At 38.7% G+C, this 17,272-nt stretch overlaps 1 protein-coding gene across 1 annotated transcript in view; it reads right to left on the minus strand.

Moving 5' to 3' along the window:
* CTNNA2 (catenin alpha 2) overlaps window positions 1-17,272 on the minus strand; it is a 478,672-nt gene that overhangs the window by 351,212 nt on the left and 110,188 nt on the right. Inside the window, exons 4-6 of the mRNA XM_054632611.2 lie at window positions 8,963-9,133; window positions 5,113-5,228; window positions 2,750-3,016 (exon numbers count right to left, since the gene is read on the minus strand). Of these exons, the coding sequence (XP_054488586.1) occupies window positions 2,750-3,016; window positions 5,113-5,228; window positions 8,963-9,133 (554 nt within the window). The remainder of the gene's footprint in view (window positions 1-2,749; window positions 3,017-5,112; window positions 5,229-8,962; window positions 9,134-17,272) is intronic.

A 17,272-nucleotide genomic window follows, 5' to 3' on the forward strand; every position in this document is an offset into this window, starting at 1 on the left:
TCCACCACCTTTTAACTCATGACACAGTTCCACTAGTCTGCTAATATTGCTTGTTTTCTTCCTTGTAAAACATAAAGGTAAATTCACAATCATCCCACCATCACCAGCTATAAATTCTGACTTTCCCTGGAGTTTAAGGAATGTCATCTTTGTTGCAGAATTAGGTGTGAATAAATCTCATTCAACAGCTAAGCAGTGAGTTAGAAAATGGATAATACAATTGTTTCAGTATCTATATCCTCATAAGTCAAAGTTTTCATTTAGTTTCCTAAAATAAGAGAGAATTCCCCAAAAAGGCTGTTTTCCCACACACAGTTATGAACAGAACACTGTACTATGGCTACACATCTCCCACACACATGCATGGCTCCTGCACCATCACTGAAAGTGGAAAAGACTTTACCTGAGGAGAAAAAGGATGAATATTCTTATTCAGGCAGGGGACAATATCTGATGTCTTGCACAGTCTTCACTACATTGATTTTCACTAAGCACAGCCACTCTCTTTGCATTGAACAACAGCCCTTTTTCCAGAAGGCAGCAGCAGCATCATCAGTTTGGGACTGAGAAGTCACATGTTTTCTGTCCCTGTTTGTCAAACCTTTGCTGTCCATAATGTGCAAAGTCCCACACAAAAGCTGGAGCACAATCAGACCACACAGGGATGTTATTCCCAGGATCTTCCCAACCAGGGACCTGTGGGCTGAGAGGGCCCTGAAAACCCTGAGGAATTCCTCAAATCTTAACCCACAGTAACTGTGCAGGAAAAGCCACAGATGTAAGAATAGATGGAGGAGAGAAGCCCAGTGCAACATGCTGTGAGATGAACCACCTGCACTACAGCTCCACTTTCAGCCCTAAATGCAGCAGGACTGAGCAGCTCCTGATGTGACAGATGCTGGCATTGCAACCTTGTGCCTTAATCAAAGTGAAAAGGACACCATTACCCAATAATAACCTCAACAAGTCTTCGCCTTAAGTCAAAATGAAAGATGAAAATATTGTCAGAGACTGTCTGTCAGAGACTGCAATAACCTTTTTGTTCACTGCCTGAAGTACAATCCCTCACATGTGAGATAGGGAGAAACCATCAGACAGGACTGCTAATGAAATTAACAGCTAAACAATTAGCTGTCAGGAAAGTTGCTTAAGCAAAACTGTATCTCTTGCTGGAACAGAGGCTGCAGCACTTTGCCCACAGCTGAACTGACTGCTATCAACTCTGTTTGAAAGATGCTTTTTCCCTTTTTCCATGCCTTTGATTAACATAATTCAAGATTCAAGTTGAATGTTAATGTTTCCAGGACACTGAGCTCCATCACCATTTTCCTTTTTTTTATTTTTCTTGTCTTCCTGACTTGCTAGACAAACATGATTTTACCACTCAAGCAACCTCAGATCTTGGTCACATAACCAAACTGCCAGATTAATCAGACTTTGCATTTTCTAGAGCCATGTAGTGAGATTTGTCAAGGATCCTAAGGATAACAAGAATTTATTTTTCTCACTATCCCAGCCACTGCATATGAGCACAAATAACTCCTTGTAATTCCAGTCCATTAGCAGCAAACAACTATCCCTCACCAAAACCAACATAAATCGATGTCTGCCCTTTGCCTCTGTGTGGGATTCACACTCTCTGAACCTGAGAAGCAGTCAGCAAAGCAGAAAAAAGAATAATCGAAACAATTCTTATATCATTCACTGCTCCTGTATTGTACCAAAGTAGAAAGCAAAATGGAGATTGTTTACCCAAAGTGATGGTGTTTTGTTTCCTTGGCCTATCAGGGCCAAGCACGTATCCAAACTGTCTGTCAGCAGACAGTCACAAGATTCTGGGCAGTTGAGTTGGGTACTTGTGCAGATTTAGTTTAGATGTAGTGTAATATAGGATAAAATAATACAGTAATAAGTACAATAAAGTAATTAATTAGCCTTCTAATATCCATAAAGTCAGATGTGTCATTCCTCCCTGCAATGGTGGCTTGATTTACCATACCTCTGCAGTCTGAGGAAATGGATGTGAATGAAAAGGGGAATTTCAGTCCTGTATAAGAACAACTTAGTTAAAAGCTCTATAGATTGTGTGGAGAAACACCTCATTCTGCACACCCTGTTGCAGTGTGATGTCACAGTGAGATGTCATGGTTTGCCTCAGATACCCTGGGTTTCTCCCTGAAGATTCCTTCCCCAGGCATGTCCATCACCTCTCCTCTCCACACCCTGACCCCTGCTGAGCACTGTCTGTCAATCCTGGCATTCCAGAAGGGCGTTGAGTGATTGGCAGAATTCAAAAGATGCCCTCTACCCCTTGGGGACATTGGGCCATCCAGGTGTCCTTTGTCGCTTGAGACCTCCCCTTCGGTACCTTGTTGGTGGTCCCTGTATTCCTTCCCTCCCCCAGTTTAAAGGGAGAGCAAACCATGTGGTTTAGAGAGTTCTACTGGAGCTGTTGCTGGATTCAGAGGCCTGTGGGCCAGAATAAAGCTCTGAATCAAAACCCTCCAGCAGAACCAACTCCTTTCCTTCACCATTGCCTTAAAGCTTTTCCACCAGAGGGAAACCTGAGCTCCTGCATGCCTGTACTGCCTCCAAGCACCCAGCTGCAACATCCAGCTAGCCTATAGTATCTCTGGGGTAAAACACCACAGTTGCCACTTTTTGGCTCAGCACCAAGGGCCAGACAAGCTCAGGAACGTGCATCCAGCTATATTGGTAATTATTCCAGTAACACTCTGCTGATACTCACATCAAACTCATTCAAAGCAGCAGCAAGCTCTCCTATGCCAGTGTGGCCCTTGTTCTCATCAGTGGGTGAGGTGGCCTGGGCAGCGTTGGAGATGCCAGCAATGGCCTCCTGCACTTGCTTGAAGACGTAGTCCCTGTTGGCCCTGGTGGCCGCCACGTCGGGGTGGCGCAGGAAGGCCTGCGAGGCCGTGTACAGCATGGTGGCGTTCTTCTTCAGAGCCCCGCGCGCCGCCGCCATCTCGTCCCTGCAGTGAGGATCCTTCAGCTCCTGCGTGAGAGCACACAGAGGTGGAAATGAAAGGGCTTGTGTTGGAATGCACTGCCTGGAGCATCCAGGCATGGACGCCGTGCAGTGATGGAATCCATGGCAGAACCCACCATAAATCACTGAAAGAATTTCCCCTCCTGTCCAAGGACATCGAGTCCTTCTGTGTCACTACACCTGTTACATTCTGCTTGCAATATCTTACCTAAGAGTCACTTCCCTTTTGCAAAAACCCACTACAAATGTGCATAAAACATTCAAAATTACTCTTCCCAAACAACTGGATTGCTTCTGCTGATTCCATAATGGCAACACTCCTGTTGCAGCAAGTGCCTTGTTTTTCTAATTACTACATTCACGTCCTTTATAAAATTATCATAAGGTAGACCTTTAAAAAATCAAATTAGAAGTATTACATAGACAAATATCATAGAATCATAGGAATTAACAGAAAAATCACAAGAATTAACTAAGCTGGAAAAGAGCTTTGAGATCACCCAGTCCAACCTATAACCTAACACCATATGGTTGTAGTTCTTAAAAACCTACTAAATATGCCTCTCAATATTTCTATTTTGGTTCCCTTCATATTTTGCTCAATTTCTCATATCATTTAGAGTCTTTATATTTAGAATATGACAGATACTTTCTTTTGTTTCCTGTGACAAAAATCAGATACTGCACAATATGTTATCAGAATTATGTATTATTATTATTAATAACCCCTGATTTTTTTTTCAGTTACAGTGTATATCATGTTGTATCATAGTATATATCATATTGTCCTTGAAAGCCTTACAAACATTAAGACAGCCCTCATAATATTCATTAGAAATAAAAAAATATTATTACTTCTACTTTAAAACTATGAACAAACCAGTCTGGAGAGCTGTACAGTTTATGTCCACACATGGAATCCATTGACAGCACTGAAAAAGGACCCAAATATTCTGGATTTAAAGGTTCTACCCACTGATTAATTTCAACCACATGTGGCTGACAGGTAACAGTCTTCAGAGAGAATTTTTGGCATATTCTTGTGTCTTCAATGAAAACTTAAGAGATATAAACATCCATTAACTTTCACATTTTCCCTTTTTCCCATATTTGCAGATCTATTTCCACAGGGGAAGTACATTCTGTCTGAATGTACAGAAGAGCATTCTCCATATAGTGCCTAGATTCTACATTTTAATTTATTTGCCTTAGTCAGATGATTTGCTTTCTGTAGTTCTGCAAGGAGCAGGGAGATGAGCTTGATGATCCTTACAGGTCTCTTCCAACTTGAGATATTCAATGATTCAATTTTAGTATAACTGTAAAAAGACTATTTTTCATAAAAAAGCCCCACAATCATGATTCAGAAGAAAATTGTCATTACTGCAATTCAGAAAATAAGGTAAATAGGTGGATGAATATGGAAAGCCAGCTTTCCAAATCCAGTGTTCAATGCAGTACAAAGATGGCACATCCTTGAATTATTGGTGGTATTCAAATATAATTGAAGTTGGAGAGACCTTATACAAGTCTACAGTATCTTGAAAAGAGCAGGGTTCAGGGGAAAGCTATCTTTATTGCAAAGTTGTACAATAACCATCCTTGAATAAATGTTATCATGAATTTCTGGCCTCTTTTTCAGCTGCCTTAGCAATGAATAAATGGATAAATGAATATTTTTTTTAAAAAAATCTGAAAATTATTAATAATGGTTTTAAGCACAAAGTAGATTTCTGTTCCTCCTGAACTTGAATTATACTGAACTAGCAAAGAGCTCGTGCTTTACCAGCTGTCAGAGTGACCTGAAATCTGCATAGGTTAGAATTAAATGGAAATAATCATCCAATTGAAACTATCCTCAACCTCCTGAATCACTTCCCTTTTCACCCTTCAATCTGTTATTAATTGAGCCTCTTGGAAGGTACTTTTAAAGAAATGGCACTTCTGAAAAACTTCATCACATTCAAAAATAATCAGTGCAATTAAATTATAGGCCATGGCATAGCAATTAGTGGTTCATTGTACATTTTAAACCAGACCTGGACATAAAAGAGGAGAACTCTAGAATGAAGATGGACTTTTCCAGCCACTCCTGTACTCACCTGCTGTCGCCTTGCAGCAACATAGTTCAGTTTAACCATTTCCTTCCCAAATTCCTTAAAGCGATTGGCTAGATCTTGCTCATTTGTGGCATTTTTCACAGCTTCTAGTGCCTCCTCTACCTACAACACAATAAATCAGCTCAGTCAGCATTTGAAGCCACTCTTTGACAAAGTCTGTGACTGCTCCATCCAATACTCTGTCTTACATGGACCCAATTTAGGTTTCACATCCATCACTGTACAGAAGCTTTATGAGAGTCCCATGAACTTTAATTAGGTTTTTAATAGAGCAGCTGTCAGTCTGCATTACTGTCCATTTAGTGTGCTTTGGGATCATGTAAAGATAATGTCAAAGATAGCACTGTTTTAATTTCCCCACCCACACTTATCTGATGAAATATTTAATATCTGTGGGGTTCAAAACAAAACACACAAGTATGTTCTTAATGTGTGGTACAGGCTTTATAGGAAAACAAAGTTATCACTTCTGGAACAAGAAATATTTAAAAAGGAAATTCAAACTTACCATTAAGGTTTGAATTTACCCTGATAAATCCAAAACACTCTATCTTTGTGAATCAAATGATAGCTTCAACCCAGAATATTTGCATTATTTCTTTTTTCCTCAGCTATGAGCTTTCTTTCTTTAGTTATTTAACACTGAGAAAAGAATCTACCCAAAAACCCACACCTGCACTTTTCCAGTGATGCTGTAGCTAACAGACAAAAATATAAAACCCTACTTACACAAACAAGTTGTTCCACCAAATGTATTGAGAACCTTTACCTTATGCAAAGCAAGAAAAATATCTGAAGAGATAAAATGCTCTTTTCATGCAATAAGTAAAGGAAGCATTACTGTGACTAGATGGAAATTCAAAGTTGTTATTCTCCCTCTTGCAAGATAATGCAACTCCAAGCAAAAATATTGACAACTGAAAAGAACTGATCCTTCCTGCTAAAAGCTGTTCAGCTAAAAGCTGCAGTTCATAAGAACATGCATAACAAATTTTCCCCTCAAAAGGCAAGGGATTATTGGCATGGGGACAAGGAAGGGTCTGCAGCCCTCCAGACATTGCTGGGAATTGATAAATTCAGCAGTAGCTGGTGTCTAACAGTTTAGAAAGGCACAATTATGTGCAGAACCTGTCTTTTTATTGCTTGAGTTGCTCTGTGTTTTCCTACCACTGAGAGAGTATATTTCCATTTTGAGCTTTTACCTACTTACTGCAGATTTACAAATTACAGGGCAGTAGAGTAGCAAACTCATACATTTCTATTGGAAAATGCATAATTCAGGAACATAAATTCATAGCTGTTATGCTGGAAATTATAAACCAAGTTCTGCCAATTTACAAGCTACAATCTTATTCAGAATTCAAGTTCTCTCTTCTTTTAATCTTAAGAACAGTGTTTTTTTTTAAAAAATGAACTGACTGCTTTACCATTAACACAAATTGGAAAAGCATCAATGTATTAAATAACTTACTCTTGCAGAACTTCTTGCAAAATACGCCCATTTTCCATTTTTATCAGGAAACATTTACATTACATTAAAATACCTGAAAGTTTCATCTTTATTATGTTTGTAATGCCAAGCACAGGCATGACAGACTGATACCTGTTTTGTTTTTAAGTCCTGCTCCATATTAAATAGAAATCCTGAAAATTTTGTCAGAGATTCCACTCTGATAATCAGATTTCAAAGGATGCTGATCATACTCTATCATGTCAGTCAGACCAGAGACTCCAAAAGGAAGAAATCAGCTATGAGAAATACTAGAATGGACAGGAGCACAAGCTCCTTTTTAATGCTATTTTTCTTATTACAATTTCTTTTTTACATATTCATACTGGAGCAAATTCTCCATCCTTCAGACAACACTCAACTTCCACTGATCTGTTCCTCTGATTAACTAGCCTGGAGTTAATTACAATAGAGCTATAATCCTCTGTGTGCATGACCACATACTATAATGGTACATGGTTTTTAAATGTGTTACAAAAGCTTCTGCAATAACCACTATTTCTAATCTTAGCAGTGTAAAAGATATGCAATGACCAAGAATCCTTCCAGAAAGCACCTGCATATATTCCCTCTAAAACACTAATTAAAATGCACCATTTCCTGGGAAGCCTTTGACATGCTTTCAGAGAAAACTGATTACAGCACAATTCAGCATAAATCAGGCTTCATTACTCTGACATGCAGAATTATTTGAGTTCATTAATTTTATGGGTAACTTACACAAGTCTTTGAAGGTTACCTCTGAGTCAATAGAATAGCTTTTCCTCCATCAATTTTGTATAGGATAACCATTTTTCCCCCTAGTAATTCATTTGTCTAAAATCAGTTAGCACTGTAAAGTGGTAAAATAAAGATATTTACATGTTCAATCCTCAGAAATAAATTACCCTTTTTAACATGAAAATAAAAATGACAATTAAGGTTGAATGTTGAATTTTGCTGAAAAGAACCACTGAGATCACTGACTTCTGAAACTGAACTTGTAATACCACTGGATAAATGCAGAGATTACAACTTCCAGACACAGCCCCTGCAAATCTGGGTGCAAACTGTGCAAGTAAGTACACCCACTTACAAACCAGCACTGGACATTTGTATTTTACACAACAGAGTACTCTGCTGCAAAGGAAATCTCAGATGGGAGAACAGAATTTCTCATTTCCCATGAAAGAGCTTGAATACAAATTTTCATCTTAACGTTCAGAAAAAAGCTGTTGTTTATGATATTCAAGTGTTGGCCTTGCTAGGAAAGGACAATCTGAATCACAGTTACATGGAGCATTATAGAGAGGAAAAATTTAAAGCATATTGGAGAGAGACAGTGCTTACACTGCACGTAACCAGAGCCATGTGCTGACAATTCTGAGAGCAGCATTTTATCCATTAAAGCAGAGCTCACTAGAACCTGTGCTGAAAAATCAGCCTCTTTCCTTATGAAAACTGTTTTCCAGCTATTCAGGTTATCTGCACAGTTTGCAAGTTGAAGGGTTCTGTTTTTCCAGAACATCAAATTGCAGTTGCACCGTCAAAAAGACAAATTAAAAAAAAGGAAAAAAAACCAAACAACTTTTTGAACAGTTGCTAAAAAGAAGCAACCCTCCATCTCCTCTGTTGAATTCACACATGCACTCTGCAGGCTTTAAGTATTTTGTATATGATTTTCTGCACAATTTTATTTTGTTTCAGAGGTTTTTCATTATTTGTTTCTGCAATAAAAATGTAAGTGCAACAGCTAGGGAAGGTGGAAAAATGCATTTCCTAGTTTCAACTGAAAATCTTTTTAATACTCCTGTATAAAATTGTGAATGTGGTGGTCAAAAGTGAATATAAATCTGTCCAAACTACCATGGTAATCTTTAATTCCTCTTTACTCTTTGATTAGACAGTTGTACTATTGTCGCTCTCCAAATTAAACATTCAATCTTTAGATATATTCAGAAGTCACAAAGAGAAAAAAAACAAGAGTAGACAGCTATAGCACTTAAATTGTGCCAGAACACAAAAATACTGGGAAAGTAACTGGGATAAAATGTGAGTGAAGCAAATGTTTCAGTTCAGGTCAGAGAGCTGTTTAACAGCAGTATTAGTCCAGTCACTGAAGACTCACAGCTCACAAAGTTTGCTTTAAATGTTCAAATATTAACTTCTGCATAATTAGAAAATGAATGAGACTAATGCAGAAATGTGTTAACTCCTACCTCTGATCAGCACTTCAAGAGAACCAAGCAGAGACTACAGACTGTGGACAGCCATCTTCCTAACTAATTTATCCTTTTTTCCACGCCCAAAGCACACAAACCCAAGAGAGAAGGTGAAAAACACCTACGATTTTGAGGTGTGAGAGGAGCCTCATGACATCAGCCATGTCAGCCAGGATGAGCAGGCGAGTGACGGCCGAGAGCAGGGCACGGGCAGCGCGCACCATGGTGCCCCTCTTCACCGAGGAGCAGGGGTCATCGGCGAACTCGGACGAGGCGATGCGCATCGTCTCCCCTGGAGCGGAACACAAACGGCGCTCGGGTTAGCGTTCAGACTCGTGGGTTTCATTTTTTCATAAAGTATATAAAGTAACTGCTGCTGGGAAAAAAAAAAATCAGAGAACCACAAAACTCTTGGGTTGGAAGGGATGTTAAAGCCCAGACTTGTGGGTTTTATTTTTTCACGAAGTATATAAAGTAACTGCTGCTGGGGAAAAAAAATCAGAGAACCACAAAACTCTTGGGTTGGAAGGGATGTTAAAACCCATCCAGATCCACTCCAGGGACACCTTCCACTCTCCCAGGGCAATCCAAGCCCCTCTAACTTCTCCTTGGACTTTTCCAGGGATCCAGGGACTGCCACAGCTTCCCTGGGCAATCTTTCCAGGGCCTCCCTGTTGTCATTATAGTGCAAGAGTTCTATCGTCATTACATTGCGAGGGTTCCATATTGCCAGAGTTTGGTACCTCCTTGATGTTTCTTGCAGGCAGCTCCTCCAGGCACTGACTCTTCCTTGTCCTCACAGCAGCCAACTGACTCCAGCTCCCCCTCAGCCAACCAATCCACTCTCTAATAACACTCTTCTGATTGGGTACAGCTGTGGCCGGTTAAAATCAGGCCTGTTCCCAATCTTCAGTAATTAACCCAGCTGCAACTCCTTAATGGGGTAAGATCACTTTCTATACTACCTTTTATTTCTTATATTCTATCCCCCTAGACCTCCCCACCCTCACAGGCAAGAATTCCTTCTCAATATCCCATCTAACCCTGCACCCCAGCAGTTTGAAGCCATTCCCTCTTGTCCTGCCACTCCATGCTGTGTCTCAAGTCCCTCTCCAGCTCTCCTGGAGTCCATTTTGGCACTGGAAGGTCTCTCTGGAGCCTCCTCTTCCCAAGCTGAACAACCCCACCTCTCCCAGCCTGGCTATGATTCACAGATTTTATATTAACCCAATCTTTGCTGTTGTTAAAAAAAAAATCCAGTTTGTCTCCAGTGCAGAATCTCAAAAAGAAAGTACTTCTAATGTGAAATCCAAGCATATTTACATTGCTTTTAAGACCATTACAACAACATTAAAAAAAATCCCAGATGGCAAAACTTCCCATAAGACAATGCAAATAGTGGGGGAGAGATTTAAGATGGCCACAGTGATTAATTCCCATCAGAACTATTTTCCTTATTATATTTACCATTAGGACTGTGTGTTCAAATTATAATTTGCAAGCAGAGTATCTTTGATGATAAGCTGATAATATAAAATTTCACAACACAATTCAAGTGCCTCATTTCCAAAGCTATATATTCCTCTTAGCTTTCCATAGGGTTGGCAAAACTCTCTACAAATTTCTTAGGAGACAATTAACAAAAATCATTGCTAGAAAAAAAGAGAACACCAAATTTCTAAACATACTTAAATGCTATATTGCTCAGCATCACAGAGCTGAAATTCAAGGTAAAAAAGAAAACAAAGTTTCTGTAGGAGGACCACAGTTTGCTGTCCCTACCTTCCCATGCATTTTACTTGTGTGCCAAAAATCACTGAAACTAAGAGCAAGGAATTCTGATGCCACAAAGATTTTTTTCTATCACATCCTTTAATTCAAACAGTTGCTTGAAAAGTTTATCCACAACTTTTGGCTGAGAGTGTGCTAAAAATTCAGAATAAACCTCTTCTTATTATTAGTCAGTGACTCCAATATTTCATGTAAAAGGAGATATTGAGGGCAACCACAGAACAGCTGAGAGCCCAGCACATGAGCAAGGGTTGGATGTGAGTTTCCTAGCTGGGAATTTGATCCCAGTGCAGGACTGGCTTCATCCAACCAGTGTAACATTGTAAGGCATCATTTTCCCTCCAATTATTTATGAAAGGAAACCAAGAGTCCCAGAGTAAATAAAGACTTTGCTCCAAAGTGCACTCTTGGAGCACACTGAGCTGATTGAACCCAAGAGGACACAACCAACCACAGGAAATCCCAGCAAGGTTTTTCCCTTTTTTAAGCTCTAAGCAGGATTCAGATGAGATGGAAGTGATTCCAAGCATCCAGCAGAAAACCCCTTGCAAGTGAAAGTACTGAATTTTAGAGAAATCCAAGCAGAAGCCAAAGCAAGCTTTTGATTTTGGAATCAGAAGCCTGAAAATTGTTTAACTTCCGTTTTGGTACTGAAGAGATTTTATCATTTTCTGCCAAATTAGCAGTGTGCAGCTTCACACAAATATTTATATTGGACTATGAAAGAAAGAGGTAGTATTTGATAATTGGCCAGTGGCATCGGGAAAGCAAGAAGGAAAATTATCTTCTTAGACTTGAATATCCAAGGAGATATCCCTTGCAAAAAGATTTTAAAATCAACACTCAATGGCAGAGGAAAAATGCACAGAGGGTCAAATGGAAACAGAAACAAACAAAACCAAAAAACCTTAAAAGAGCTTGGATTAGATAGTTAATCTTAGCTCACATTAGGTGAAATAAAACTCCAAAACAATGAAGTAGAAATTATTAAATAGACATATTCAAATAAGCAAACCAAAAAAAGTACAAAAGTTCACAGCAGGTTGTTTAAAACTTAACAAAATCTAATAGTTCATAATTTAGAAACTAATAATCAAAGAAACTAGCAGTTATGGGGAGGAAGGCTCATCTCTCTCAGTGCCAATTAACAGGTTTTAATCCTTTTACAGCAGTGGCATCAAACTACTCTTAGGCCAAAGGTATCAGTGGAGCTTCAGCTGGCTCAATTATTCTTTAGAGAAACTTTTTTATCTGGAAAAAGTCAACCCTCCATTTAGTTATCCATTTCTTTCCAAATGCATTTCAAGTTGTTCTGTAATCTATATTAAATTACTTTCAGTGAAAATTGGGTCAACACAAGAAACACAGACATCTGAAGCCATCAGGTCTGCTTGCTTGCCACTGCAGTCAGTCAAGTGATAATGTAATTAATACTAATCTTAATATGATAATAGCTACACTCATCAACTTATCAAGCTTCCATCTTAGAAACAGCTCAGACATTTAACCCCAATTAATCCTATATAAGAAACTGACTCCAAAATGAACTCCAGAATCTGACAGGTTCCTTTCATTAGGGACACTTTAATGCCATCCTGCCTGTATTTGTAGATAATTTAAATCCATTTTTTTCTCATGACCCATTTGTCCTTCAGTTTCACTGTGTTCTTATTCCACTCTTGTCCCTATTGTTCCTTTTTGGCTTTGTGAATTTTTGTGAGGAGTCCTGACAGACTAAGGGCAGTACTTCAGCCCCCTCCAATTGCACACAATATCCATTTCTATAATCATTACAGCAGCCCCATGAAACAATTCAGCTTCTGGAGTACAAATTATAAGAACTGCAGGTTTTTAGGACCACTTGCAGCTATGAGAAATACTCATGGAATCCCAGAATATCCTGGGCTGGAACTGTAGGGATTACTGAGTGCAGCTCCTGGCCCTGCACAGGACACCCCAACAATGCCACCATGTCCCCAGAGCTTAACAACTGCAAACATCTGTCAACAGATGATTGCAAAAGTCACCAAAAAAAGCTACTGGAAGTTCACGAGCAGACTTAGGGTAAAACATCTACCTGTGAGGAAAGCATTGAACCAAGGCTTTCAATGGTTAATAGACAGAGGAAATATAATTTTTTCCAAAGCCCTGAAGTGTTTATTAAGAGATAGAAGATGGGCACTGAGTAGCAATGCAGAGAATAGCTGTGATCAGTATGGGATGCTGACAATACACCAAACACCTGGAAATAATTACCAGAACAATGACAAATTGATTGGATGCACCACTCCTGAGCAGTTCCCAAATGGAAGAAGTTAATAAAGCTGTAGTCTAATTAATCCATTTCTTTCAGATTTTTCCTTTTGTTCTACATGTCCGTGATTAAAAAGACAGAACAACTGATCCATGACAGAATGGAAGTATTTTAGAGTGCTCTCCTTGTAATTAGAGCAAATGCACTGTTATGAAGCTATCATAAATTATAATAATAATATATAGACCCAAAATGAGTTGCAGATTCCATCTAAAAGAGTGAGAATTATACTAAATGATAATATGATAGATTTGAACAACCCATAATTGTTAATAAGGTATATTTAAATCATGTAAGCAGGTTTTTAATCCTTTCACCACGGACGTTGTCTTAAGAAACAAAAGCAAACCCTTCAGGATGCAAAGATCTGCAGTTTTACACCCCTTGGATGTGTCTAGAAATTCACCAAATAGAGTAGGATCACCCATTTTCCATACCAGTATGTATCTGAACAGCCAAATTTTAGGAATAATGACCTTAATCTGATCCTGGATGGTTGGTTTCTCACTGTCTATATTCCTCATACCTTATTAATCACATTGGTTTTTAAAATCCTGTAAACAAAATACGATGTTTTAAGAGATGTGGTAAATAATCATTCTCCATAATTGAAAATGTTCATTTCAGTATTAACCTGTTTGCTATTATCAGAATGTGGAAGTTATTTGTAGACCACTTTCATCCTACATACTTACTAAATACAAATATGCATTAAAAATTCTATTGATAATTCTAAAAGCTTCACACCAATGGCTGTTTAGTCTCCCCTTTCCTTAAAGTCTTTTTCCTAAATCTTTACTACTATGTCCCCTAAATCTCCTCTTCCATTTGCAGCTGGGACTTTGTTCTCCATCTGTGGGAGGATGACCACTGTTCTCATCATTTTAATGGATTGCAGGGCCAGAAAAGGCAATGTCTGATCGAGCCCAGACTTTTCCTGTCACTTTTCAGCTCCTGGAGCTGTGTCTCTGTGGAACTGATTGTACAGACAATCCAGTTCACTTACATTTGACTCACTCTACATTTGATATTTAGACAGAGGGATGGAAGATGAATCACTCTGAATTTTAAAGCACAATGGATGGATATCCTTAAATCTAGTAGGTATTTTAGATTCAATGTTCTCTCTTAGATCCAAGAACACATCACATCATTCACTTCATGGACCATAAAAATATGTAATTTTAATTAACCCAACTACTTCTTTCCTGAGGGACTGAAAATAGCAAGAATACAGAACTTTTGGGTATTTAGCCAATATCTACGACAACGTAAGACAATTTATCCACTAATGTTATGTTTTAGAAGGAACTTTTTCTAATTAATAGTCAGAATTAATCGTGCATTTGGAACATCACTGACACACTTAAGTACAATAAAAACCCAATTAAATTTCAATTAAAACCAAAATTATTTGGGATGTGAGGATACATTAGCATCTCTAATCCCTCTTTGTCTGCAACTCAGTTACCCCAAGGATTAACATCCTTCAGGGACACACGAAACTGATCTGCCCTCACTGAGCTGGAGAGTTCAGGGAACATCAACATGAACATTTCAGATGCTCAGCACTGTGTCTGGGAACACAAAACCACATTGGACCTCTCGAGATATCAATAAATACAGAGGCAAATTTTAAAAATCAAGCTCAGCTGAATTATAATGTGGCTTTATTTGTATCCTGGTAAAAAAAATCACGCTGCTGAACTATGTTTGACAGAACATGGAATCACAGAGAGGTTTGGAATGGAAGGGATCATAAACCCCATCTTGTTCCACCTTCTGCCATGGGCAGGGACACCTTCCACCATCCCAGGGTGCTCCAAACCCCATCCAGCCTGGTCTTGGACACTTGCAGGGATCCAGAGCCAGCCACAGCTTCTCTGGGCACCTGTGCAGGGCCTCCTCACCCTCTCAGAGAACAATTTTTTTCCCAATATCCCATCTACATCTACTCTAAGTTGAAATATCTTCTCCCTTGTCCTATCAACAAGGAGTTCAGTACCAATTTTCCCACAATTCCAACGTTCATACTAAAAATTTGAAATTTCTAATTTAAAATAAATATTTTCCTCTTTATCCAAAAGCTGCAAGGTTGCATCAAGAAGCACATTCAAAATGAGTAGAATAGTTCAACACCTAAGTAAGAAACTGCAGTGGAAAATGTTCAGGAAAGTTGCTGTCTTTCTGGTGAACTGTGCATGGTACATTCATTGAAATCATTATTGTAAAAAAGGACTAAAATGAATGGAACTGACAAAGAAAAATCTGTAAGTCCTAGTGATTAACATCTTGAGTTTAATCATTTAATAGGTTTCTGCATAACAATTTATTAATTTAAATAGAGCTGTCATTAATAAATTTAACATATCAGGTACAGAAGGGAACAACACTTGAAAAGCACCCAAAATTCATGGAAAAGGAAGCCCACCAAGAAAACCACTGTGGCATTAGGCACACAGATTCAACCATTCTGGATATTATTTTCATTCTGGGGCTTGAAGAGGCTCACAAATACTGTACAGGAAAGCAAGTTCAAGGGTAGATTCTATCTGTGCCCAAGGCACCGTGAACCAAGTTCAAAATCATAATTAGAATCAGTTCCATCACTCTCTATCATCACATGAATAGAAAATACCCAATAAAGAGTTTATTTGAAATAGATATTTTTTGAGATAAGCTTCAGTTCAAAGGGTTGATATTTTCCAGCAAGATGCGTTTTCATACCAAAATTTATCAAAAAATCCCAGTGATCTGTGAAAAAGAGGGAGCAGCAAGCTGATAATGTCAGCACATGGGCAGCACTGTGAGGAGGGGGAAGGATTGATGCTGAGATTGATCACTCTGGTGGATTATCAGCTCCCTGTTTGTTTTGAGGGTCACTTTTGTGTTCCTGCTAATTTGTGCTTTTCCTTACACTTAGATCCTACCTGAATGTCTTGAAGCAGTAAGAGAAGGAGGGAACACTGCTTAATCTAGGGAACAGACATAGCTAAAAGTAGAAAAAAAACCCTTCCCACAGCCCCAGCGGGAATTAAGAGGACAGGCACGTTAATGCTGGACAACTGAGGGGTCTGCAGCCAAGAAAGAAATAAAACAGGAAAAATTTAAATACAAAAATTTAGAAAGATAACTCCTGTATGAGAAAGGATGAGAAAGGAGAAAAGCAGATATGGGAGAGTCATCAACAGAAGGAAAATCTACAGTATAGACTTACAGTAAGAAAAAGATGATAAAGAAGACAACATAAAATACAGAGAGAGCATCTGCAGGTTTACACAGAGAAATAGACTGAAAGTACAAGAGCACTTTAAAAAAATTATTTCAATTCTTCAATTAGTTCACATAATCTGCACACATTGTTTATAATAACCTATATTTGAGATCCAATGCAGTTATTTTTTTGCCATAAAACAACCAAAGATTCTAAAATCATGCTCAAAACCTCAGGTTACATGAAAATTAAGTTTATCTTTTCAAAATTGAGAACTATATTTAAAAATTAATTCTTGAAGACTAAAAAACTAATTTTGACTTGGCAACATTTTAGTAACCTAATAATTTATTGCCAGTTTCAATGGGAATTCACATACATGCAGTGACACCTATGTGTTAATATAAGAGCTCCTTTATATAACCATACTCATTGCTTGAATGTCTAAAAATTGCAAAAGCTTCTCTGCAGAGATAATGAGATAACTGAGCCTCATGGTGTGAATTTACATTCCAGGGCAGAGATCAAAACACAAAACTAATCTATAGCCCTCCATCAACACCCAGAAAGGCAGATTGCTGTTGTGCACAGGAAAAGGCTCATAAACAAAACATGATTATCATTAGGTTTGTAATGAGAACAGAAAGAAATGATCATCAGTCTAAGCCTGTATAGGTAATAGAAAAAAAAAACAATGGTTGAGTGTTAGGACTGTCCTTTATAAATAGCTGGGCATGGCAGAAGGGAGGCTGGAGGGGAATCAAAGCTGGAGATGGCTCTGAGCAACCTGGTCTAGTGGAAGGTGTCCCTGCCATGGCAGAGAGTTGGAACTAAATGAGCTTTGAGGTCCCTTTCATCCCAAACCATTCCATGATCCCATTATGTCCATCCTTTTGATTTATGTTCATCCTCATCCTTTGTGACTGAGCAAAATTCAGTCACAAGGATGAGGAAAATGCTGAGGTACGAAATTCCTGCTTTGCCTCACTCTCCAGCAGTAAGAGGAGTTGTCCTTCAGGTACCCAGCGCTCTGAGCTGAAGGGCAGACATGGGAACAGAATGAAGCCCCCAAAATTGGTTCTACTCCTGTTGTTAATGAATTTGTAGAATCC

Source organism: Agelaius phoeniceus, chromosome 4 (genome assembly GCF_051311805.1).
Source record: "Agelaius phoeniceus isolate bAgePho1 chromosome 4, bAgePho1.hap1, whole genome shotgun sequence".
NCBI classification, from domain to species: domain Eukaryota; kingdom Metazoa; phylum Chordata; class Aves; order Passeriformes; family Icteridae; genus Agelaius; species Agelaius phoeniceus.